General features: G+C 56.0%; 8 protein-coding genes across 8 annotated transcripts; 4 read left to right on the forward strand and 4 right to left on the reverse strand.

The window, feature by feature from the left end:
* Positions 1 to 128: 128 nt before the first annotated feature.
* MYCTH_2295162 (uncharacterized protein) lies at positions 129 to 2235 on the forward strand. Its single transcript, XM_003658803.1, has 2 exons — positions 129 to 262; positions 342 to 2235. The coding sequence occupies exon 2, from the start codon at positions 442 to 444 to the stop codon at positions 2212 to 2214; it is 1773 nt and encodes a 590-aa protein (XP_003658851.1). The 5' UTR covers positions 129 to 262; positions 342 to 441; the 3' UTR covers positions 2215 to 2235.
* MYCTH_2295164 (uncharacterized protein) lies at positions 2235 to 3428 on the reverse strand. The gene is made up of 3 exons (XM_003658804.1): positions 3410 to 3428; positions 3023 to 3352; positions 2235 to 2961 (listed from the first exon to the last, which is right to left on the reverse strand). The coding sequence occupies exons 2-3, from the start codon at positions 3190 to 3192 to the stop codon at positions 2256 to 2258; spliced, it is 876 nt and encodes a 291-aa protein (XP_003658852.1). The 5' UTR covers positions 3193 to 3352; positions 3410 to 3428; the 3' UTR covers positions 2235 to 2255.
* A 16-nt stretch (positions 3429 to 3444) lies between these two features.
* On the forward strand, positions 3445 to 4219 carry MYCTH_2295168 (uncharacterized protein). The gene is made up of 4 exons (XM_003658805.1): positions 3445 to 3600; positions 3668 to 3847; positions 3931 to 4120; positions 4185 to 4219. The coding sequence occupies exons 2-3, from the start codon at positions 3703 to 3705 to the stop codon at positions 4074 to 4076; spliced, it is 291 nt and encodes a 96-aa protein (XP_003658853.1). The 5' UTR covers positions 3445 to 3600; positions 3668 to 3702; the 3' UTR covers positions 4077 to 4120; positions 4185 to 4219.
* A 3697-nt stretch (positions 4220 to 7916) lies between these two features.
* On the forward strand, positions 7917 to 11431 carry MYCTH_2295173 (uncharacterized protein). Its single transcript, XM_003658806.1, has 4 exons — positions 7917 to 7981; positions 8509 to 8635; positions 9224 to 9696; positions 9753 to 11431. The coding sequence occupies exons 2-4, from the start codon at positions 8618 to 8620 to the stop codon at positions 11206 to 11208; spliced, it is 1947 nt and encodes a 648-aa protein (XP_003658854.1). The 5' UTR covers positions 7917 to 7981; positions 8509 to 8617; the 3' UTR covers positions 11209 to 11431.
* Positions 11432 to 12925: 1494 nt separating this feature from the next.
* Positions 12926 to 14040, reverse strand: MYCTH_2295174 (uncharacterized protein). Its single transcript, XM_003658807.1, has 3 exons — positions 13846 to 14040; positions 13630 to 13723; positions 12926 to 13292 (listed from the first exon to the last, which is right to left on the reverse strand). Exons 1-3 carry the CDS (start codon positions 13861 to 13863, stop codon positions 13027 to 13029), a joined length of 378 nt encoding a protein of 125 aa, XP_003658855.1. The 5' UTR covers positions 13864 to 14040; the 3' UTR covers positions 12926 to 13026.
* Positions 14041 to 14175: 135 nt separating this feature from the next.
* MYCTH_2295176 (uncharacterized protein) lies at positions 14176 to 16054 on the reverse strand. Its single transcript, XM_003658808.1, has 3 exons — positions 15911 to 16054; positions 14990 to 15849; positions 14176 to 14922 (listed from the first exon to the last, which is right to left on the reverse strand). The coding sequence occupies exons 1-3, from the start codon at positions 15951 to 15953 to the stop codon at positions 14578 to 14580; spliced, it is 1248 nt and encodes a 415-aa protein (XP_003658856.1). The 5' UTR covers positions 15954 to 16054; the 3' UTR covers positions 14176 to 14577.
* Positions 16055 to 18716: 2662 nt separating this feature from the next.
* Positions 18717 to 20612, reverse strand: MYCTH_2295177 (uncharacterized protein). Its single transcript, XM_003658809.1, has one exon. It carries the CDS (start codon positions 20505 to 20507, stop codon positions 18855 to 18857), a length of 1653 nt encoding a protein of 550 aa, XP_003658857.1. The 5' UTR covers positions 20508 to 20612; the 3' UTR covers positions 18717 to 18854.
* A 1210-nt stretch (positions 20613 to 21822) lies between these two features.
* MYCTH_2295178 (uncharacterized protein) lies at positions 21823 to 23951 on the forward strand. The gene is made up of 3 exons (XM_003658810.1): positions 21823 to 21942; positions 22024 to 22054; positions 22117 to 23951. The coding sequence occupies exons 1-3, from the start codon at positions 21895 to 21897 to the stop codon at positions 23634 to 23636; spliced, it is 1599 nt and encodes a 532-aa protein (XP_003658858.1). The 5' UTR covers positions 21823 to 21894; the 3' UTR covers positions 23637 to 23951.
* The last annotated feature ends 118 nt before the right edge of the window (positions 23952 to 24069 follow it).

The following is a 24069-nucleotide window of genomic DNA, read 5'->3' on the forward strand; positions in this document are numbered from 1 at the left end:
GTCATCGGGGTGTTTGACAGCTAACTATGTACGGATTACTGTAATACCAATGCTGTGATTGGCACAGTATTGTTACCGTAAGTCGGAAACCGGCGGCGTGGACCCTCCTATCGGCGGGGCACCCAAACCGCCACCACAGAGCCGATACCGCATGTGCGAAGTCGCATTTCAAAGCAAGTCGCCCTCAAAATCGTGCATCTCCGAGTAGAGAGCTTCGCGGACCCCCACGACCCTTCCCCCCCTTTTTTACGGGGCATTCAGAGTGCGTTTTAGATGCGCTAGGAAATATCTCACCCCCAGACTCGCTGGTCGCCATTCTTACCGCGTCCATTGAGAAGCAGCTCTTCTACGAGACGGAACTTGCGCCTATTATTGCTGGATTTCATCCGTCGTTTTTCTTAACGTTCAGGGCGAACGATCGGCCTGCGCGATCGGCCCAACATGTCCGCGATCCTCTCGGCCGACGACCTTAACGACTTTATCTCCCCCGGCGTAGCCTGCATCAAGCCCGTCGAGACCCTTCCGGCGCAGCCACCATCATCTTCCGAACAACCCCAATCCCTCGAATTCGAAGTCATCCTAGACGGCCAGCAACCCTCCGCCACCGGCGCATCGACAAACGCGCCCGCACAGATCTCCCTCACCGACTGCCTCGCCTGCTCCGGCTGTGTCACCTCTGCCGAGGCCGTGCTCGTCAGCCTGCAAAGCCACAATGAGGTTCTCTCCATGCTCGATTCGGCGCCGGCGCTGCGGATAACGCGGGACAGCGACGGCGGCAGCTATGGGGCTGGCAAGTTCAAGGTGTCTGGGTTGGAGGATCCAGCGGCGAAACTCTTCGTCGCGAGCGTCTCGCCCCAGACGAGAGCCAACTTGGCTGCGGCGTGCGGGGGGGGCGTCACGGCGCGGCAGGCCGGTTGGATGATCGAGCAGCTGTTGATGGGCCCGGCCGGTCTGGCCGCGGGAGGAAAGCACGGAAATGGATTCACATGGGTTGTGGACACCAACACCGCGCGGGAGGCATGTCTCGTGTTGGGGTCGGATGAGGTTCTGGGGCGTCGTGAGGGCCAGGGCTCCTCCGACAGCCCTACTCCTCCCGTACTGACGTCGTCATGTCCGGGGTGGGTCTGCTACGCGGAGAAGACGCATCCGTACGTGTTGCCGCATCTGTCGCGGGTCAAATCGCCGCAGGCGTTGATGGGCACGATGCTCAAGACCGCGCTCAGTCGGCTGCTTGGGATTCCGCCTGACAGGATATGGCACTTGGCCGTCATGCCGTGTTTCGATAAGAAGCTGGAGGCGAGCCGCGAGGAGCTGACGGATGCGGTGTGGGCAGGCTCGGGCAAGCCGGGGAAAGGGGTCAGAGACGTGGACTGCGTCATCACGAGCAAAGAGGTTCTCATGCTTGCCGCGTCCAGGGGAGTTGACTTCTTCGGGTTGCCCAAGTCAGCGCCAGTGCAGCAACCCGAGTTTCCAGATCCCACCATCCAACGATTCCTGTTCCCGGCACAGCATCGGAAGCAGGTTCGGGAGGAGGGCACGTCTGGCGGTAATTTGCATTACATCCTCCATGACGTGCAATCGAGACACCCGGGTTCTCGGATACAGATGGCGCGGGGCAGAAACGCTGATGTCTTTGAATACTCCGTCGTCAAGCCGTCAGGCGAAGCCGCGTTCAAGGCGGCGCGCTATTATGGCTTCCGAAACATCCAGAATCTGGTCCGGAAGCTGAAGCCGGCAAAACCATCCCGCATGCCGGGTGGCAAGCCCGTTGGTAGCGCGAGGAGGCCGGGCAGCAAGTCTGCTGGCCTAGACTACGCCTATGTCGAGGTCATGGCGTGTCCCGGCGGCTGCACCAATGGAGGTGGCCAGATCAAGGCAGACGACCAAGTGATTATCGATCGCAAAGGGCTCGGCGAGAAGCCCGGTCCAGACGAGCAGAAAGCGTGGCTGGCGGAGATCGACGAGGCATATTTCTCTGGCGACGAGCCAGATGCTGCACACGGTATTGGCAACGGAAACTCGACCGGGCTCGTTGCCGGCATCTCTCCCTCGCATATTCGAGATACCCTGGCACACTGGGAGGATATAACGGGCATACAGCTGGATAGATTGGCGTACACGAGTTACCGCGAGGTCGTAAGCGACGTCGGCAAGCCAGTCAGTGACACCGAGCGGGTGGTTCAACTGGCCGGCAAGATCGGCGGCGGGTGGTAGCCGTGGTCATGGTCCTTGTCAGAACGCTGATAGACGGAATATCAACCGAGCTCGCGTCCTCGTCGGGCGAAGCCGAAGCCACCTCTTCCGCTTCCATCCGGTCCTCTCGGTGCACGTATGACTTGATCTTCCTCGCGCGGGATATTCGACCGCGTGTCTGTGCCTGATTGAGAGTAGCTATCCCCGCGCTTCTGTAGGTTGAAGCCTGGTTTTGGCGAATAGCCGGGATCAAACAGCTCCCTAGTGGGCCCCGGCTGCTGGTTGTTCTGTTGCTGGTTGTTCTGCCGCTGGTTGTTTTGTTGCCTCCTATCCTGTCGCGAGTTATCCTGGTCACGGCCACGGCCACCCCTGCCACGACCTCGTCCGCGGTGGCCCTGCCGACCTTCCCCTCCCCCCGATGGCGGGGTACCGGTGCGGGGCGAGGACTGGCCGGACGAGGGATTCGAATCACCAAAGATCTTGGCTCGCGCCTCCTCGTACCGCCTCTGCTTCTCTTCGAGTTCACGCTGCTGCCGCTTGCGGATCTCTTCGGGCGATTCTTGCGGCTGCTGCTGCTTCTTCTCCTCGCCTTCGTCGTCTTCATCCTCTTTCAGCGTCAATTGCTCGAGGCCGGTGACCGGATCGCGCTTGGCGAGGACCTGCGGTGCGGGCTTGCGGCTGAGAACCTTGATTGGCGTTTTGAAGGGCATCGTGAGAGGAACTTGGTCGGCCATGGTTGGTAGGAACGGCGGATCATCCGGAGCCTCTCTGCGCGCGCAAGGTTAGCCGTGGTAGGTAGGAACCTAGCGGTCGGTCGTGTGCATCCTACGCTGACTGCCATAACCTGCGCTGTTCTTCGGCGTGTTTTGCCAGCCGCTCGGCGCGTGTCATGGGTGCTTGAGGCTCAGGCTTTGGTGGTTCCTCCTTTGCTGCGCGGTCGGCCAGGACCTCCCAGTCGTCGTCCTCCCAGACGTCTGGGACTCTCCCCCCTTTGCTCATTTTAGCGGCGTCGCGGTGGGTCTCGTCTGTTTAGGGGGGGCGTCTTTTACAAGATGCGTTCTCCCGATCGGTTGTAATCAAGTAACGTTATTGCTCGTCGTTCGAGATCTCAAAGTTTGGCCGATACGAGGTCATTTCGAAAGCTCACTTTTAATGCCCACTGCAGCGGGTTAGAGACGCACGGACCAGTTACCACGAATGTGGGGGGATTCAGCACCCCAGGAAGGTGTCATAGGTACCGCAGCTCCTCCGTAGTCGGTGCTATAGGCACACGACACATTGCTCGATCGACTACTCACTTCTTGAGAACAATCTGCTCAATTGTGTTAACCAAGATTTGGGTCTCTCTGATTGGCTCTACCTCGAGCTTCAGTAACCTCGCGAACGTCTCACATATCAAGGGATCTTGTAAGTCCCGTCGCTGAGCCCGTACCAGCTCCTCGGTTTCGAGAGTATAATCCCACTAACGAGGCAGTCATCGGCCCAAAACCCACCTCCATAGGCATTATAATGAACTCCGACGACCTAATGTCTGACCCTGCTCACCCGGCCAACCATTCCTCAGATTCCAAGGGAGGGGTCTGGAACACCAAAAAGTTTCGCGATGAGTACGAGATGTACAAAAATAGGCTCCAAGACCAGAGGTTCAGTGTCGGTAAGCAGCCATTTGTGGTCCCAACAAACCCAGCTTGCAATGCATTGATGGTGTTGTGGCCATCTACTAACCTGCCTCACTAGCCGAGTACCCTGACCCGCTCTCACCGCGGCCGCCTCACCCGAAGCAGTATCCCTCGGGAACAAGCCCGGAGCTGGAGAGGAAACTGCAGGAGCTGATCGCTCAAGTAAAGGCCGGAAGAGGGGTTTCTGGTAGCAGTGCTGCTTGAATAAGTTGCTCCAGACGTAGCATGAGATCCCGCAGATTCGTTTGGTGAGCGGAATGGCGGCCACGACCTATGTCGGACGGCTCCGGTTTGGTTAACGAATTACTACAGTACGTTGTTATTGGAAGGTCTATGGCGGGTTTTGGCTGGACTTTGGAGTTTAGCGAGGAATGTCATGAATTGGTTCGCATGTTCGTTCTCGGCAGAGAACGATATAGACATTGCTAGCTTCCCATCTCTGTGACACCGAACCATGTGCGAGCGTTGTTGACTATGCTCCATTGCCTCATTTTGGGTTGGACTCTTAGTGGACCGCTCCTACGCCAGTCACCTCTGGAAAACAAAATGATGGACCAGAAAATGCAAACTATGCGTGCGGCATATACACTACATAGTATGCACTTGTAATCCACATCAGGCGCCATTCTGGCCTTATTAGGGGGGCAAAGTTCTAGCCTCTCGGCTGTGGCTTGCCAGTGGAAGGGAATGGGGTGTGCTTGTTGGGAACCCTCTGTTACCATCACTGAGACCTATACACTCGCAAGCGACTTGATAATAGCGCGAGGAGGCATCTAGGATAGCATCCAGTATCCCTGAAAATCCAAAGAACCGGCGATCGAGCGTAATGCCGTACTAGCAAGAACCAGCCGGTAATCGGACACACCAAGCATCACGCCAGCACCCCTTCCGTGTACGCCGTCTGTGTGGGTATCTCTCTGTATCCCAGATATGTATGTACTTTGCTTTGCAGTTGTGTATGTACAAACGTAAACGTAGATCCCCACGCTCCTCAGGGAGTGAACGGCGGTCGGCCGTGTGTGTTCGAGAGACCAGCGTGGAAGGGGCGAGTGCTCATTGTATTGTTTTCCGAACACGCCCTAAGCGCGAGTGGCCTATTCGGCGTCAACATAGCCCAATACTACCTCGTTTTGCTGGCAGTCCGTTGTGGTGACGTGGGTGTGTAGGAAGAACTTCGGAGGACCCGAAGGTTGCTTAACACCTAGGGGCCGCGACCGGCGTGAGGCGTGAGTGGTCTGTTCAAGCAGCTTACCCAAACGTAGAGTAGTGTATGTAATCCAAGTAAAAAGTCTCGCAATAGTGTAGTTAATCCGTACTCTGCATGTAAGGCATGTATGCACTGTACTTCCGTGCCGAGAACTGCAACCTGGTTGCCAAAAGGGCTGACGTGGGCCGTACTTGTACGCGCAGTAAACGATGTAACGGCGAGCATTGCTTGGCAGCCGCAACCAGTCAAAATCGCGGCCTCGAGGAATTGCTCAGGGCGACACCGCGTTCTAGGCTGCTTGCGCGCCAGTTCATTCGAGGCCAACCGCCTGCATGCCTGCGTTATTGCCACCGTCCAAGACCACTTCAGGCCAGTCGTTGGGTTACCAAAAGATGAGTGGTGCGTAGGAAAAGGCGCCTAAAATAGTGCATTCCGGTGTATTGTGCGTTATGGACTCCGTAACGAGCTGGGAGTCGGCCATGAACATTAGTCACTGTCCTTGGCAAATTGCACCAATCGCGAGTAAGAGATTTGGGACGCGCCTGCTCAGCTGCCCTCTGCGCGTGATGACTATTTGCAATGCCTGGCGGCTCTCAGCATCGGGAGAAGCTGCAAAAGGTGTCAAAGGTGGGGAGGAGGTCCTTCCCTAGACCTGCCAAACCACATGAAGCAGAGAGGAAATGAAGTTACCGTGCTTCATTGGGAGAGAGGACGCTGGTCTAGGCTGGGCCTGAGAACAGCGACCAGGCTGACCAACAGTCTGGTTGGCCGGGGTCGCGCTGAGAAGAGCCAGGCTGCTGCTGGTTTCAGAGCCACGCAGCCCGAAGCATCAGCCAAAAGGCATATTGTGGGCCTCTGGCCGAGTCATTGATTATTAGCGTGATGGTCTTCGTAGGCTTCAAGCTTGATGGCGACCTCGAGACAGTCGCTGAAGTCGATTTATCTATTCTTGTCCACTTTCAACTTGGCCTGGTAACGGGACGCCGAGCCGGGCATGACACCTCGGTCTTGTATTTTCAGTCACCTGAAGTGGATTGGCCCTCTCTCAAATACGGATGTTGAGTCTTTTGGCCGAAACCCGCAGCTACGCAGTAAGCGAAAGCCAAGCTTGGTGCAGTAGCCGCCCAACAATCCGGTAGTTCTCAGACCTTCTCAAACACCCCGTTCCTCGCCGATGCACCCAACAGCAACGAGAACCACAGACACGGTATCGCAGAACCCAGTTTGTTCTTTACCAGCAAAGGTTAAAGATTACTTGCGCCTCAGACCACTCTTTTGCTGCACCAGCTTCGCTTTTAGGTTCGGGAGGTCTCGGCAGCCAACACCTGAGAACAACCCACTTCGGAGCCCCACTAGTGTACGTGTACTTTACTCCGCCGTAAGGCAATAAGGTACCTACTGTACACACGAGTACGCACCACAGCGTGGTAGGTGCGTCAAGAGCGCAAGCGGGCCCTTTCGGGCAGAAGCTGAAAGCCCTCATCGACGTCTTGGGTGCGGTCCCTCCACTTGACTCCCAAAACAACACCAAGGCCCGCTTCCGAACAGACTTGACTGCAAAATCAGCCCAGCCGCGAGACACGGCGATTAGAATTGTTTACACGACGCGGGGACGGCAGCATAGCCTGGAACCCAATCTGCTTGTTCACCTATCTGCCCGACTATTCTTTGCCTCCCAAAGCATACTCTCGACGAACCGTGACTCGTTAAGATTCTAACCGTCACCCACTCACCGAACCCAAAAAGACACCACCATACCGGTCCGTAGCGGGCCACAGAACCACGCTGAACCCTCGCCTGGCATTTAACCCGACAACTGAGCGACCGAAGAGGCAAAATGCCAGGCCCCGCAGGAGCAGAGACAGCCGGCGCCGGACCGCAAGATCTGCTAGGGAGGGCAACACAGGCCATGATGTCAAGGTACGTTGATTCTCATTGCAATGTCGCATTACTTGCCCACTCTATACCGTCGTTGGCGGTATGCAACATTTGACCCTGTCCGGTTTGTTCCCATCCCAATTCCCACCACATCATCCTGTTCTTGCTGGGTTGCCTCGCCTTGATCTGCTTCGCAGGCTTCCAGAACCTCGGCGCCCCTCTCAGCCCCATTCTGTACCCGCTACCCTGCATCACCATTTTCTTTGCACTTCATCTTCACCTTAGGATGAACTTAATTCGGCTCTGCGCACACGTGCCACTGTGTGGGCTTCGTCCAAAGCACGAGAGCCTTGTTATCCCCTACCCCCAGAGGCGAAGATGGACAAGGGTCAGCAGCTGCCTTCTCGTATGTGTAGGTGGTTGTTTACACTACCCACTACCGCTTTCGGACAATCCCTGCCTCGCTCTCTTCTAGCTTGCTTGTAAATGGCAAGATTCCCTTGATGTTCCGGATACACGAGAGACATGGCAAGTGCCCGTATGACATCTCTCCCGAGTACAGGTTACCCTGCCAGATTCTAGATTCGGCGAGTGCCGTCATCACCGACAACGGCTGGGTATCCCGTTACCACAGTCCGGCAATGCTACCTTTGACGGGTCCTCTGGCCGAGGTGCTTCGAGCACACCATGGGTGCATTAGTATGCGAATATGCCGCACGAAAAAGATGTGGTGATTTGCACATGCGAACCCCGTCTTTGCACCAGCATTTGCGGCGGCAATTCTGCGGTGCCAAGGAGCGCAGGCTTATCACCCGTGTTAGCTTCACCAAGAAGCCGGTCCGTCTGACTCGCTGAATGAGCGAGTCGCTGTCCTGCCTTCTCAAGACACCCCTCTCTCTCCCCTTGACATTTCGTCCCACCGCATATTGTGAGGTTTAGGAGAGAGCCGGTCTCATCTCCTCTCTCCCCCCCCCCAAAACCCCACTGGCAGATCCTCAACAATACCACATGGCACGGATCAAAGGTACATACATCTCGCACTAAGACACAAGGAGCACGCTTTCGGCCAGAAGTGTGCTCTTTCTTATCTTTTCTTTTCTCTTTTTTATTTTATCTTATTTTATCTTATTTTGAAGCCTTCGCTTTCCCTGCCCGTCTCCCGAACCTGCAAACGACTTTACACTCGGGTCACTTTTCCCCAGAGTGCCCCTCTTGCCCCCCGTCTTTCACCCCTCTGCCGAGCGAGACCCCTTTTCCTTGGGGCCGATCTCGTTCTGGCAGGAAAATTTCCACTTTTACCCTGTTCCTGCTCTCGTCATAGACGTCTGACTGCCCCTCTTCCCCGAGGCAACCCAGCTCACCCTTGCTCAACCCGACACCACTATCATGAGTTAGCGGTCTACACTATCTCCAACGGTTGCAGCCGTTCTTGCCTGCTTTCTTCTCGTCTCCCCGCTCATTTCCGACTTCGTTTTGCCGCATCCCTGCTTCTCCCGACCCGCAACGAAAATCACTCAAGACCACCATGGACGGTGTTAACCCGCATAGCAGGACTGCCGCGGCAGAAGATGATGGTCTTGACCAGATCGGCCTTGACTCGCCGCGGTCTGGCGTCGCAACTCCCCAGCCTGATCTCCATGACAGACGGCTGCCGGGGATCATGAGCTACTTTAACCAGGTTCGTGCAAGCTCTCTTCAGCGATTGTGGTCTGGTTCTTTCGGCTTCAGCGGACGCACTACAACAACCCCAAAACCCACCGTGCCGGACCCCAAGGAACAGTTGCAAGCTGCAACGCGGGCAGAGCTGCCTCCCACCCCCGCCGAGCCGGATGCTTGGACCGGCTCGCCAGCAGATGGCCCCCCTCTCCTGGCACATGAGATGGTGGGACCTATCGACGAGGCAGCACTTGGAGATGCTGCACAGGAGCACTCGTATCCATCCCCTCCAGCATCACAGCCCTCTTCGCTGCGCAACTTTCCCGGGGTCTCGTGCAGCCAAAAGGCGGCGGAGGAGACCCCTCCGATTTCACGGCCGGCCAGTCTGCGGCACCTCAGCATCTCAGACCCAGGGAAAGGCGCAGCGAGGGCCTCGTCTCTTCTAGCACCCCTGACAACCATGGTCACCGAATCTAGCGTCTCCGCCCGCCATCTTTCGAATCCAGCGAGACGCCCTTCCACTGTTCCTTGCTCTCCGAGCCGCGAGCGGGATTTTCTTTACGAGTCAGCCTCATTGGTTCATCTCAGACAGAAACTAACAAGCAACAAGAGCGGTGCATCGACCCCCAGCCGTGCCCTCTCGTTGGCTCAACCTTCGCACGGCGAGGAGCAAGAGGGCTCGAGGCAAAAGAGCGGTAATGGGATTGACCGGACGGCGGCTAGCACGCCGACACCGCCGGGAGCACAGGCGCCGGCAGCCAAGGGCAAGCTCACCATCAAAGTTACTGAGGCCAGGGGTCTGAGGAAGTGTCAAGCCCCCTACGTCGTTGTGGTCTTTCAGCGCAGTGAGCTCATCTCGTCTGGCCCTCGCCCTACTGAAGACGATGACGAGGCCGCCATCAACGCTGTCGCCACGGGTGGCATGCCGATGAAGCGGCAAGGAAGTGATTCCGGTCGGCCCATGGCCATCCCGATGCGTAGCAGACAAAGCAGTAACACGAGCATCTCCGACTTCAACACCTTTCGCAACCGCAATACGCGCCGTTCCTTCACCAATCCGAAGTGGGATGCTGAAGCGATCTTGTAAGTGTTGGGTCTCGCGACTGTGCTAACAAGTCAGACGACTAACGTCTCCGCAGCGACGTGGTCGACTCGGATAAACTTGTCGACATCTCTGTCTACGGCCGTGGCCAATCCGGGGAGGAGTTTCTAGGTCATGTCGACTTTCAGGCGGTGACAACAGAAAAGGAGCCCCCAGTCCGCGGCTGGTTTCCGTTGAAGGGCCACGCGGACACCATGGCCGAGAACGCGCCAACGGGCGAGATATACGTCGAATCATTCTACCAACGAACCGAACAGAAGCACTTTGGGCCCGAAGATTTCCAGATCCTACGGCTCATTGGCAAAGGCACCTTCGGTCAAGTATACCAGGTCCGGAAGAAGGATACCAAGCGCATTTACGCCATGAAAGTCCTGTCGAAGAAGGTGATTGTGCAGAAGAAAGAGGTGGCGCATACTGTCGGCGAGCGCAATATCCTGGTCCGGACCGCCATGGCGGACTCTCCATTTATTGTTGGCTTGAAGTTCTCCTTTCAGACGCCGTCTGATCTCTATCTCGTGACAGACTACATGTCGGGTGGAGAGCTTTTTTGGCATCTGCAAAAGGACGGCAAGTTCGAGGAGAAGCGGGCCAAGTTCTACATCGCCGAGCTCATCCTCGCCATCCAGCATCTGCACGAGAACGACATTGTCTACCGCGACCTGAAACCGGAGAACATTCTCCTCGATGCCAACGGCCACATTGCGCTCTGCGACTTTGGCCTTTCCAAGGCGAACCTGACCAAGAACGACACGACCAACACCTTCTGCGGCACGACTGAGTATCTGGCCCCAGAGGTGCTCTTGGACGAATCCGGCTATACCAAGATGGTCGATTTCTGGTCTCTGGGCGTCCTTGTGTTCGAGATGTGCTGCGGTTGGAGTCCATTCTACGCCGAGGACACGCAGCAGATGTACAAAAACATCGCGTTCGGCAAGGTCAGGTTTCCTCGCGACACTCTGTCCTTGGAGGGGCGCAACTTCGTCAAAGGATTACTTAACAGGAATCCGAAGCACCGGCTTGGTGCGATAAACGACGCCGAGGAGCTCAAGCAGCACGCCTTCTTCGCGGATATCGACTGGGATGCTCTCTCCAAGAAGCTCATCACGCCTCCTTTCAAGCCGCAGCTAAAGAGCGACACGGACGTGTCTTATTTCGATCCTGAGTTCACCAACGCGCTCAACACCAACGGCTCTCTCAACGAGCGCGCCGCCGCCTTGGCCAAGGGCTACGCAACGTCTACCCCACTCTCGCCTTCGGTGCAAGCCAACTTTCAGGGGTTTACCTTTGTCGACGAGAGCGCCCTCGACGATCATATGAGGGATCGTTTTAGCAAGGACGAAGACGAGGGAATGGATGACGCCGACGGTAAGGCCGACGATGATTGGGATGACCTCAACGATGTCGACGCCCGGAGCTCTCACCGCATGAGCGGTGTCGTCCGAGGCAGCAACAATGACGAGCAACTGTTTGGAGCGTCCGGCTTCGATATGTAATGATGTCTGCGTCTGGGGCCGATGTGCCTTGTCATCTGTTTATCTGGCGATGACCGCTTTGTTGCGGCCTACAAGCCTGCTATTTGTTTTTCTTATTCCCCACTGTCTCTTGGCTGTCTGGTTGGGACGGTACAGAAAAACAAATTACAAAAAAGAGAAACCCACTATTGATGACTTCAACGAGCAAACCTATAGCATGTTGCATTTCAGGACGGGTTTCATTATGGCATAGGTCTGTTTGGTTGGTTGGGACGCACACGCTCGGCGTTTAGGCGAAGGAGTCGGCTGCCGGATCAAAATGACTTTCGTTTCACACATCATCTGTGATGAATGACGGATCGACTACCGCTGCGGGTATCTTAATTGTGGGTGGTTGATGCTACTATCGCGCGCTCGTCATTGATACGTGCGCCTCTGCGCCTCTAAGGGTGCTGACTTGTTTCGAATGGTCATGGTAATGACCTCTCGCCCAAAGGAAAGCTACTGGAGTTCTTGTTTAGACCGAGCGAAGTCTGACTCCGGCGGTAGTCACGGAACTGTAATGGTGCACTTACGGAACAGTCGTTGTCGACGGGCAATGCTGCCGGAACTATATCTGCTCTTATACATGGTATTATTGCTTTGTTTACTCGAGAATGATCGTATGATCCATACCTGGTCAGATCTCGGGACGTGAGAACTTGGCTTACTTGTCCTCGTTGGTTAACCCTCTACAGCTTCCCATAGGAGCACCGCCAAGTCTTCACACCAATAACTTGTAGATTTTATAGTCCTCCATCGACCAGGTTCATTCATTGTCATGTATGTCCAGAAGGGCTAGGGCAAGTGCTAACGCCTTGGTGTATCAACTCGTGACAGTTCCTCCATAGCCGAATGGAATTTGAAACAGATCTAGCTTGGTGGCTTGAACTGAGGACAGTGAGATACTTAACCTAAGTTTGGCAGCATTTGCTTTCCTCCCGCGCGAACTCACCATGTGTCGATTCACATCTTTATGCCATAGAAGGTTTCTGGCTGACTGCTTCTTACATCTTCAAAAATGAGTGCTTTTTTTTTTTTTTTTTTTTGGCTATTCGATTTATGAAAATCCTCTAGGTATAAATAATGGCGTACTAACCCTTAAGAGTGTCCAAAACATTGGCATAAACACTTTACATGTCGGAATTCTGATCGATTTGAAGAACAGAAGTCTTAGTCACACAAGGTTAGTTTGTGGTATATTTACTGTCCATGACGTGAGAATGTTTAAAGTACCAACGGCCCGACAAGGTCCCTATGAAGCTGGGCCCTGATACTTATTCAACTGCTGCAACTGTTGAGACTTCCTCCATATCTTGATCTAAACCAACAAGGGCGATACTGAAGAGCATTATACTCCCAGAGTACGTCTCTTTGGGGCGAGTCAGCGTTCAGATGTAGCAAGACTCGCAAGACGGAGGGCAGGGAAGATGGTTTTTTTTTTAATACAAGCCTGTCAAGATATGTGTGCGTGCTTGTGTGTGTGCAAGTACGAATGGCGACGGACGTGATATTGTAACAAGGCTAAAGAACAATGTACACGGATTATTCCCCGCCCAAGGAACGGCTCCTTGCCCCGGTGAAGCCAGTGGCCACTAGCCTCACTTCTTCTCTCACGGCACTAGAAGGAAATCAATCCCTTTTTTTTCCCGTCCTGTCCGACCCTCGAAACACTACCGCTGGTTTCCGACCCAACCAAGGCGGCCGAGCAACGGGTCACCACCAGAACCCCCCAAAAAACCCCTCTCTACTGCCCCCTGTCGCAAATCGGACAACTGAAGGAATCCGGTTATCCCTGATTTAGTGGTGAGGCTCCTCCTCCTCCTCGACGAGCCAATCCTGGACGGCGGGGGCCGGCTGGCCGGCGGCGGCGCCCTCCTGTCCCTCAACCTCAACCGCCATCTCTTCGTACTCCTTGAGGCTCGAGGCAAGGTCGGCCTCCTCGGGCGACTTGGGCGCCTTGGGCAGGTTGAAGGTGGCCACCTGGCCGACGGCATCGCTCTCCTTGATCGGTGTTGGCTTGTACGCCTTGAGCTCCTTGAGGTAGAGTTCCTGGACGAAGTCGGCTGTTGAACGAGGAATGGGTGTTAGTATTCAAGCAGAGAGACGAGAACCCAGGGATCCTAGGTATGGGACGAGGCGGGCGTGGTAGGTAGAAGTCGCCTTGCGCGTGAAGGACGGGTTTGGCAATGGTCGAGGAGATCGGATTGTTGCAGCCGAAGGAGAGAATCATCCGCGTCGGGTATCCGTTCGATAATTGCGGTGCAATTGATGTTGCGAATAGCCATCCTCGTCTTGTTGCCAACTTCCACTGCCATTGCCGATCCTTCCGCGCGACCGAGCTTGCTTCCCACGCACCAACTCTTGCTTCTTCCCACGGTGTAACAACAGTGCTGCACGTACCTCTCCGCGAGACGGTCGGAGCCATGAAGGTCCTCATCGGGACGGCATTGCGGGTGGCAAGCCGGGAAACGGCCGCGACGGCCTTGCGAGCGCCCTGCTTGATGGGGAACGTCAGCAATTGGCGTTCAGCGCGACAACGCCGTCATGCATTACATTAAGCGATGACCGACTGCATGAGAGCGACAGGAGGGAGACTGATCAAGAGGGAAGACGTACCGAAGCCCTAGAAATCATCTTGATTTGATGTGCTGTGTTGCGATCGAGCACGCCTGCAATGGGGGAGGGGACACGAGTGGCAGTCGGCTGCTGCTGAGATGGGCAAGGTGGAGAGGTCTGTCACTGAGAGGTTTTCAAAAATGCCCCGGCTAGGCGTCGTGCAAGCCTCGTCACTGGAGGGTGAGCAGATTGGTCCGTGCCTCATCTGGTTGAATCGGAAGAAGCCGGCCAGCCAGGTCACGTGGATCATTCGTCTCTTTTAAGTCGTCCCGATTCTGGCCTCGGGGTCTCTGCTTCCATGTCAGGAACCTTATAAGGCTTAGGAAGTCATGATAATCGTTCTTTCTTATTTTCGCTAGGCGTGAGTCACTGGTAGGTGTAACTCAAGGCTGCCCGGGTTAACACGGTACAATCAATGAGCATATGAAGCAGCACGCCGCTGCCCAGCTCTTTGCCCAGGAGCTACGTTCCTCCACTACGCATTGACCAATTGGGGAGCTGAGGATGATCGATGATACAGATCCCAAACCCGAATTGCTTTTATGATTAAAGGCATCTACATCGTTCCCTCTCGCTTCCTATAACTCTTCCCATAGGTCCAAGAAGAAGAAGAATAAAGAAGAATAAGAAGAGCAAGGAAGCAAAAGAAGGAGAAAAGAAGAAAAAAAAGACAAGAAAGAAAGCAGGGCAAACAAAAGCGCTCTCTGTAGCAAACGGATGCCACGGCACGGCTCAGGCCGCAGCAGGCGCCTCGCCTGCCATTTTATGGGTCTCGGACGTCCCATGGCGGAAGAATCGGCATAGCTTGTAGCCCAGGTAACCCAGGAAGACGACACCGGAGATGACGCTGTACGCGACGACGGGACCGTCCTCCTCTCCCGCCAACTTCAGGCCGAGCCCGCCATTGATCACACCCAACACCATCAGAATGCGGCCCCACCAGATGTGCACATAGCTGATCAGGCCGCGGCGTTGGACCTTCAGGTAATGCAGGTGGTGCAGGATGCCAAACACGGGCTGAATGCCCAACAGGCAGATGACGACGGCGCCGAAGACGGTATGCGTCTCGTTCCACGGCTGAGTTTCGAAGCCTCAGTGAGTCTGCTCCAACAGCTTGCTTGGGATGCGGGTCCGGGTCACTCACGTCTCCAAGAATCCTGCGGCCCGCCACGACGCCCAGTCCGAAGCCCGCCCACATGAGACAGAAGGCGACGGCTTGCCACGCAGCGTGCACCCACCACTTCCCAATGAGCGGCATGATGGTCGAACCGAGAGGGTAGAACAGGCCCATAACGAGCGCCATGATTATGCCGTGGGCCACGAGAACGGCGGGCTTTGAAGACCCCGAGATCTGGGTAAAGCCGCCGCTAGAGCCGGGGTCACTACCGGGACCGGAGTCCGGACCCGCACCAGGCTCGGACCCATCGCCGCCTTCGTCGGTACCGGTCGAGAGGAAAGGGTTGCTGTCGGCGCTGACGGTCGCCTTGGTCAGGTCGACTCGGAACTGGGCAACATTGTCGTGCTGATCAATGGTGGTGGCTCGGTCCGTCGTTGCCAGCGACGGGCCCTGTCTCCAGGCGCCGATCCAACCCGAGCTACTGCTCTGGAGAGACATTTCACCCCCGTCCCAGGACTCACAGTTGGAGCACGCGACATTGGCTGTCATGGTCGAGCCGTCCTCGCTAACTCCGCTGCCGGCGAGGAGAGTCAACCGGGCGGCGGTGCTGCTCGTGTCGAGCATGGGCTCGCTGTGCCCGACGCCCAGACGCGGAGACAGGGTCACGTTCCCCTTACCGTCCTGGTACATCAGAAAGATGTTGGCACCTACCATGCCCTCACCGGTGCCCAACGCCACCCATTGGAGCGAAGTCGGGGCCTTGATCCGGAAGTAGATGTTGCCGGACCCGGCCCTCGCCGACGAGACGGGGATGGCGATGCTGTAGCACGTCCCCCCGCTCCCAGGAGGGCAGTACCACACCGGCTCACTCACTGCGGGAGCAGCAGCTGAACGGGGTGGGGGAAGTTAGTCCACGCGTTTTGTTGACCAAAGAAGCAGAAGACATACCGAGCAGAGCAGCGGGTAGCAAGGGGCAACCGAAGGCTTTCATTGTTGTGTCTCGAGTGCCGAAAACGCGTTGTTTAGTTGCACTCGATCTTCTTGGGCCAGAGAAGGAGAAGGAGAGTGCAGGAGGAGAAGTCTATTTTTTTTTTTTTGGGAGAAGGGGGGGGGGGGTGTGTGTCAGCGCGGATTGCTGCTTCTGCACGAACGGGATGTGCACCCGCGCCGTTTCGGTCTTAAAGCTCGCGGCGAGTCTCGAACTGGGTTGGGGAACACAACCATTGGGTGGATGGAACTGCGCAGCATTCGCGGTCAGCAACAGAGAAATTGAGAGACATGCAGCGCCGTCTAGACTACGTTCGCGATGACAAGAGCCGGTGGTCGTGCGAAAAGTCGGGGCTAGTCGAATATCTGGGAGCACCATGGTCGGTATACGGATTATACCCTACGCTAACTACCGACTGCCGTCCTGCAATTCTGCGCACCAATGACGCTTGTTTCTTTTACATTGGCGTTGACACATGGCATTTCTCAGCAGAACTTTGGCACATCCACTACAGAACGTCCATGCATGAATATGGGCGAAGTGGCCGGGGGAGTTCCGTCTGAGGTAGTGTATTGGGGCGGATCTGGCATCCTCTCAGCCCCCGCGGCGCGGCCTCGATCCTGGCCCGCCCCTCCACACCCCCCCCCGGGGATGATCAGACGGGTGCCTTGCTCTCTCAACAAAGGGCAAAGTTCGCCTGTCAATGATAGTCACACTTGCGTGTTTGATGCATAAGACTTGGAAGGGTGCAGATAGTCTCAGCTGTCGGGGCTGGAAACGTGCCTGGAAAAGATGCGGGCTGCCGTCAGCTTTTGGAGCTGCCCAAGCAAGAACACCGCCACAGCCCATGTCGGATTCCAGTTGGCTTTGTCTGGGCCTCTTGGCGTGCTTGCCGCAGGTCGTTGGCTGCTGCAGAGAGTGAGCGGCGGAGCGAAACACGCAGGCCGCGTTTTCTGTGGCGGCCATCATGGCGAAAGTCGCACAGGGCTTCCCAAGCCGATCGCTACCCAAGATGCTCGAGGAGACCGGTGTTCATCTGGGGCGATGCGGGTTTCTCAGTTCATGGTGTACAAGTTCAGATTAACCTGATGTGAGTGTGTCTTCCAAGCGCGTACACACACAACGATTGGCTCATTTTCACAGACCAAGACCCAAACCGTTGGTTAACGCAGACCGGTCTAGAAGTTATTCCGTACTGATATCAACCTCAACTGGCCTGGTGCGGAAATTGGCTGGACTGTACTACCTTGTTACACTCGAATTATATGTTTCGGCCCTGATGGTGATGGCCGGCCTCGACGAAATTTCCAGACAGACCTCAAGAAATGTCTGACCGACGTACATAGTAAAGATAGCAAGAATACGGACTGCCTCTTTCGATGTTGATGAGAGAGCTTCCAATCAGCCCCCCTCCCCACAGGGGGTTTGAGGACGATCAGTTCTCGCCAATGCTTCCATGCAGATACACTACAACAATCCAGTGCTAGTGTAATCCCTAGTGTACTGTCTAAGGAGCCAAGCCTCTCTTGTGGGGTGACGACAACGGTACACTAGTGTAGTGTATGTACACACATAGTAGGTACCCGTCCCGGAGGAAGGAGCCGGGGGGGCGGGGGCGTGGTATGTATGTACGGACTACATTCACATCCACACCACAGATCCAATCGTCGTTTTCACCGCAAAGCCGCAGACTTGCTTATCGCGTCTACTATAGGCAAATGGGCGGCCTCCCAGACGTCGTCCCTGATCGTTCTCGCCCAGCCGCCACCCCTCTCGGAACCCTCGATTGGACATAGTGTAACTAGTTATCGGGACCAGAGTACGGAAATACTCATTGAACCTCACTTTTTTTTTGAGGGGCGCATTTTCGAGGGTGCCTGCTTGTCTCGAGAGCCCGGTTTGCATACCCTCTTAAATTAAGAGTCTTAATGTTCGAATGTATCGCTACACTTTCAAGCATAGGCAATCCCAAGCAGTCACCCATGCTACTTCCGACTGCCTGTGACGCTCTGTACGAATTCCTAGCAGCACGATGGCAAAAGCACAGGTCCGAATGTTGGTGCAGGGTGTTTAACTGACGAGCGTGTGATGCTTACGCGTCACCACTGCTGAGGCTGTGGAATCTTCATTCTGAGCCACCGATAGTGTAATCCGTCGAGAGCACTAGGGAAGGCGCATGTAAGGATGTAAGGGCCTGCAATCTGGCGACTTGTTGTCAGCGAGAGAAAAGGCCGACCAACAATGCCTCTCCGACTCCAAACAGCATAATTATCGCGCATCTCTTTGTCACTCTCGCCAACAAACCGTTCTTGCAGGACGTGGGGTTTCAAGCTTTTGTTTCCTTGAAGCCTTCTGGGCACAGAGCGAGAGATGCTCCATTAACCTTATTGTGCCCAGGCTCCCCGAGGGCAGGAACCGTGGATGGCTGTACTGTACGTCTGAGACATGCCTGCGGTAATCGAGCAAGTACATACCAAGTAAGTAATAAGATCCCCTCGTTAATAGGATCTTCGACCAGTTACGAGCGGGGCCATCGCGAACGATTGGTAGGCTTTGTGATAGAGGAATCGCCGCCGTGTCTATACGGGCCGTGAAGCAAAAGTAGAAGCAAGAGGCTGCAACCATCATCAGCAATTCCGGGATACATCCATCTCGTTTCGTTCTCTCTCAAAGAACGCCCCTGCAAGATCACGATGCGGTCAGCACTGAAACTCGTGCGACGAATTCCGCCGCCCTTCACTTTCCTCCGTCTAATCTCCTAGCGAAGCTCTAACTTGGAACAACCATCCAGACACCACGAGTCACAAGCTTCCAGCTCAGCCCAGCTCAGCGAGGTGTCACCTGCAGCATACCTGGAACGTCACGGTATGCCGCCTCTTTGATAGGCCGGCCGAGTGCCCAAGTCTAAGCCGGAACCCTGAACCCATGGCTCTCCAGCAGGCTGTGAGGTGCCACGAAACTGAAGCCGCCAAACAGATCGTCCTTACCGGGCTCGTCCTCCGCGCCGCCATGGCGATCGCCGCCATCACAGCCGACATCACCCCAGAGATCGCCATCTTTCCCACCATTTGCGTCCGCGAACCGGCCCACGACCGGGCTCAAACTCATCTCGGTGAACTCGGGAGAAAAGTTTTCGGCCAGCTCCGGGTCTGTGATGACCGGCTGGATGGGCGGCTCCAGCTCGCGCGCGGCGAGCCGCTTCCAGTCGATCTTGCGGAAGAAGCGATGCTTCTTAATGGTGTCCAGATCCTTGGGCATGTTGGAGCCCAGCCGCTTGCTCGGATCCTTGCGCAGCAGGCGCGTGAGCAGGTCCTTGGCGTCGGGGCTCAGGAAGAAGGGCAGGGCCAGCTTCTGTCGCACGATGTTGTCCTGGATCTTGGCGTTGTTCGGTCCGCGGAAGGGTGGATGGCCCGTCATCAGGTCGAACCCCAGCGCCCCGAGCGACCACCAGTCGACTGCTCGGCCATACTTCTTACCCTGGATCACCTCGGGCGCCATGTACTCGACCGTGCCAAGCATCGAGTTGCACGCGTCGGCGTCGTCGACGGCGACCTTGGAAAGGCCGAAGTCGGTCAGGAGCAGGTGACCTTCGGCGTCGAGCAGGCAGTTCTCCGGCTTGAGGTCGCGGTAGATCACGCCCAGGTCGTTGTGCAGGTGCGTCAGCGCGAGGACCATCTCGGCCATGTAGAAGGCGGCTGTCTCCTCGGAGAACATGCGCTCGGTGCTCAGGTGGGTGAACAGCTCTCCGCCCTGGCCGTACTCGAGAATCAGGTAAAGCTTCTCCTGGTCCTGAAACGCGTAGTACAGCTTGACGACGAAGGGGTGCCGGTTGACGCTCTCGAGGATCTGGCGCTCCGTCTTTGTCTGCTCGATCAGCTTCTTGTGCACCACGAGCGACGCCTTCTTGAACTGCTTCTGGGCAAACAGCCGGCCCGTCGTGCGCTGCTTGACTAGCAGGACTGTTCCGTAGGCGCCCTTGCCCAGACACCGAAGTTGCTCAAAGTCGTCCGCCGTCATCTTACGACGGGGAGGAACGGCCCCCTCGGCGGCGCGACCATTGGCCTCGCTGGCGAAGTCGTTCTCCAAGTTGATCTCGTAGCGAGTGCTAGTCCTGCTGCTATGCGACGCCGTCTCGTCCCCGCTGCTCGCGATGCTTTCGGTGCGGCTCTTGTAACCGCTGTCTCGGCCGCTGCTGGTCGCCGTGGCATCCTTGGCGAAAGGGGAGCGGAGGCTCTCACTGCAAGTCAGGGAAGTGGTGCGCGACGACGCAGCCGTCGAATTGGCAGTACTGTTGCCTGCGATGTTCAGCGCATCAAACTCCATCCGCAGCCTGCTGATGCCACTCAAGCCGCCCTGGGAAACCTGCGGCCGGAGACCGGGGCTGCAGTTGGCGCTGACAACATCGTCGATGGCGTGGGGCTTCCTGACTTTCTTGGCACGACCCTTCTCACCGGGCTGGGGAGTAGGGCAGTAGTCCGAGTCCTCGTCGCCGGATACCACGGGCGTTCCGTTGAAGCCGCGCACCGTATTGAGCGCGGGATCGGCCTTGGAATGCATCGCGGTGCTCTTGTCTACTGGCTGCTCGATGGGGCGGCCCGTAAACAACAAAAGCACGAAAAACAGCTAATTGATCCAAAAAAATAAATAAATGTTGAATCCAAAGGGAATCTTGCAATCTCAGGACCCGAGCCAGGACATATACTTCTCGCCGGGCGGGCAGGCTGACGTTCAAGCCTTTCCGCGGCGTCGCCCTGCGTCGGCACGCTTCTCAGTGTTTCGGCTCAGTCCCTTGTGGCTCGGAATCACACGCATCTGGTGCTTGAAGAACGAAGCGGAATTGTCTCGCTCGGTCTCGATCTGCATTGAGTGAGGTGTAGTTTCCCGGGGTGTCCTGCTTGGTGAACTCTGTGTTCTGGTAAATTGGGGAAAGAGGGAAAGAGAGAAAGAGCAGAACGTTGGCGGCGGGGCGTCTTTTTTTTATTCTTAGGAGTGCTTCACATGCAGCCTGGCCTCGCCGTTTCTGGGCCAGCTCAAAATTAGCAAGGCAAGGCATGAAAACCTAAAAAAGAATTGTGGGCATGTCATTGGCTATGCGCCCCGGCTTTTTACTGGGCGCAGATCGATCTCAGCCCCAGTCGCCCTGTTTTTGGCGTCTGAACTCCCGTTCCTTAACTCTGGGGCAAAACGGCTAGAGCCGGGGCTTTCCCCCCAGCCAGTTAGTGCATGAATTCACATTGTTTGCACTCCGGAGGGCACATGACGAGGGCCGGTGTGCTCCCGAATGTACCTCATGAAATTGTTCATGCACTACGGCCATCCTATGAAGCCGAAGTTGACAGAGGTCTGTCCATCGAAAATTTTGGATAAGGCAACGAATTTTTGAATGGCTGGAGTTTAGCTTTGTTACACAGGAACGTGTCGTAGCCAGGCGGCCAATGACAGCCGCATACATGCATGTACGGGATACTTTGCACCCATAACTGGAACGTGGCGATCTATGAAGCAATCAGCCCACACCATTTTGCAGCTGTTCAGGGCCTATAGACAGCCAACAGCACGATTCACTCGCTATTTGGCTTACTGTTACGTGAATGTGGATGGTGACTCAACCATGTCTTCTAATGTTGGTCAGCCATCCTCCAATACGGAAGGCTCCTCTACCGAGTTTGATGACACTTTTATGGATCCAACTTTACTTGAAGGTGAGCATAGAGATGCATTTTTATTTACCAAGGTGCCCATGTATGTGTGTAGGTACCTAGGTAGTCACCTTCGGCACCTCAGTAAAGTTACGGGTTAGGGTTAAAGGCTGGCTTCAACCAAGACGATAGAGTAAGCCCCACCACCACCTAAACGCTTCACAACGCGCTTCCTCAAGATTCGGGAAAGTAGCTCTGCCTGGCGTAAGGTACCGAAGAGCGACTCCAACACCGTAACCGCAACCATGATGCACCCATCACGCAAAGCTTATGTAGAAGATGCCGAGCCCGAGGTAAGTGCTCCCGAAGAAAAGACCGCAATAGATCCTCAATTCACGGCAAAGCCAATAGCTAACGCGTGCCGCTACGCCCAGAACCAAGGCGGCGTCGATCTGGACGCTATCCGTATGTTGAGGCAGATGTGATGAGAGAGCACAATTAATCTTGTACGCTGACATGCAGCGCAGCAATCGACCGTGACTATAATATCCCCAGTGCCAGCGCTGGCATTGCCCCCGAGAAGGCATCAGCTCTTCTCTCACAGTTCGAAAGGCGAAGGCTAGCAGCAACCATTGCTGTCCCGACAGACGATGCGCGAGTACGAGCGAAACTCCGGGAATTGGGCCATCCCATCACGCTCTTCGGCGAGGGTCCCGCGGATAGGCGAGACAGGTTACGAGAGCTTCTTACCGAACAAGTGCAGGCGCAACAAGCCAGCGCCCAGGAGAAGGCCGACGTGGAGATGCAGGATGCCGAGAAGGAGGAGGAGGAGGAGGAGGCTGAAGAACAAGAAGAGGAGTTTTACTCGAGGGGAACGGACGAGCTCTTACAGGCACGAAGAGACATCGCCCAGTTTTCTATACCGCGAGCGAAACGGCGCATTGAATTTCAGAAAAGGGAAGCGACCATTCCGCTGCGCACGCACGCCAAGTTTCGGAAAGGAATCAAGGACCGGCTTCAGAGCTTCGAGCTTCAGGGCAGTCAGACGGCAGGAGACCGTCACGTCTCCATGACCAGGATCTCGCCGAACGGGAAGATGGTGGCAACGGGGAATTGGGGCGGCCAGGTCAAGCTGCTCGACATCCCAACACTAGAACACAAGCGAACACTCAGAGGCCATACGAACAAGATCAGCGGTATCTCTTGGATGCCTGGCGCTACGTTGCCCGAGCGCAACGTCTCGGAAGAGACGGTCAACCTAGCATCGGGCGGTGCGGAGGGACAGATTCACCTATGGTCACTCTCGCAAGATACTCCCCTTGCGACGCTCTCCGGCCACTCGCAGCGGGTATGTCGCGTCGAGTTCCACCCGTCCGGGAAGTACTTGGCATCCGCGTCCGAGGACACCTCGTGGAGGTTATGGGATGTCGCGACTTCCACAGAGCTTCTTCTCCAGGAGGGCCACTCGCGCGGAGTGTACGCGGTCAGCTTCAACACGGACGGGTCCCTGCTGGCCAGCGCCGGCCTGGACAGTATCGGGCGTGTCTGGGACTTGCGCTCGGGCCGGACGGTCATGATCCTCGACGGCGGCACCGACGGCCACATCAAGCCCATCTACGGCCTCGACTGGGGCTCGGACGGCCACCGGGTGCTGTCAGCATCCGCCGACGGGTGGATCAAGTGCTGGGATGTCCGGAAGGTGCAGCAGCAGGGTGGCATCGGCGCGCACACCAGCGCCGTGGCCGACGTCAGGTGGTTCAAGGGTCTCGACGATCCGGTCGAGGGCACTCCGCCGGGCCAGGACGAGAAGGGCGCGCAGCTTCCCAAGAAGTCGGGCACGTTTTTCGTCTCGGCAGGATTCGACCACAAGGTGAATGTGTTCTCGGCGGATGATTGGGCTCTGGTCCAGCCACTCACGGGCCATACGGGCCCTGTGGCTAGTGTCGACGTAAGCAGGGACGGGAGATGGATTGTCAGCGGCGGCCATGATCGGACGGTCAAGCTCTGGGGGAGGAATGATTCGGCAGGCATGTTTGGCGATGACTAGACTAATGAAGTGAGCCCTCAACGAGGGAATTCGTCCAAGCCCATACATGGTTCCTCAGAGAATGACATTTCCTGGAGGTGCTGTTTCGTCTGGTGTTTGCGGCTGCAATTTATGCGTACATACATGTGTTTGTATCGCCATCTTTGGAGGGGCCGGAGCAGCACCTCATGAAACGAATAATGTCAGGAGAAGAAGAAGAAGAAGAAGAAAAAGAAAAATAGGCGCTGCGATGGCCCATGTCGTTCAGTCATCAAGGCAAGCCCGATAGAGCAGCAGTATATATCCTTGTTCTAGCTCCAAAAAGGATAAAGAAAGGCATTTCTGATGTGTCTCCATATTACTCCAGATGCCTGACATCAGTACCGCAGCAGAGGTTACCAACTGTGTTTCCATACAATGTACGGACGTATACATTTACACTTAGAATCGGCAT

The sequence above is a fragment of the Thermothelomyces thermophilus genome, chromosome 1 (assembly GCF_000226095.1).
Source record: "Thermothelomyces thermophilus ATCC 42464 chromosome 1, complete sequence".
Taxonomy (NCBI): Eukaryota; Fungi; Ascomycota; class Sordariomycetes; order Sordariales; family Chaetomiaceae; genus Thermothelomyces; species Thermothelomyces thermophilus.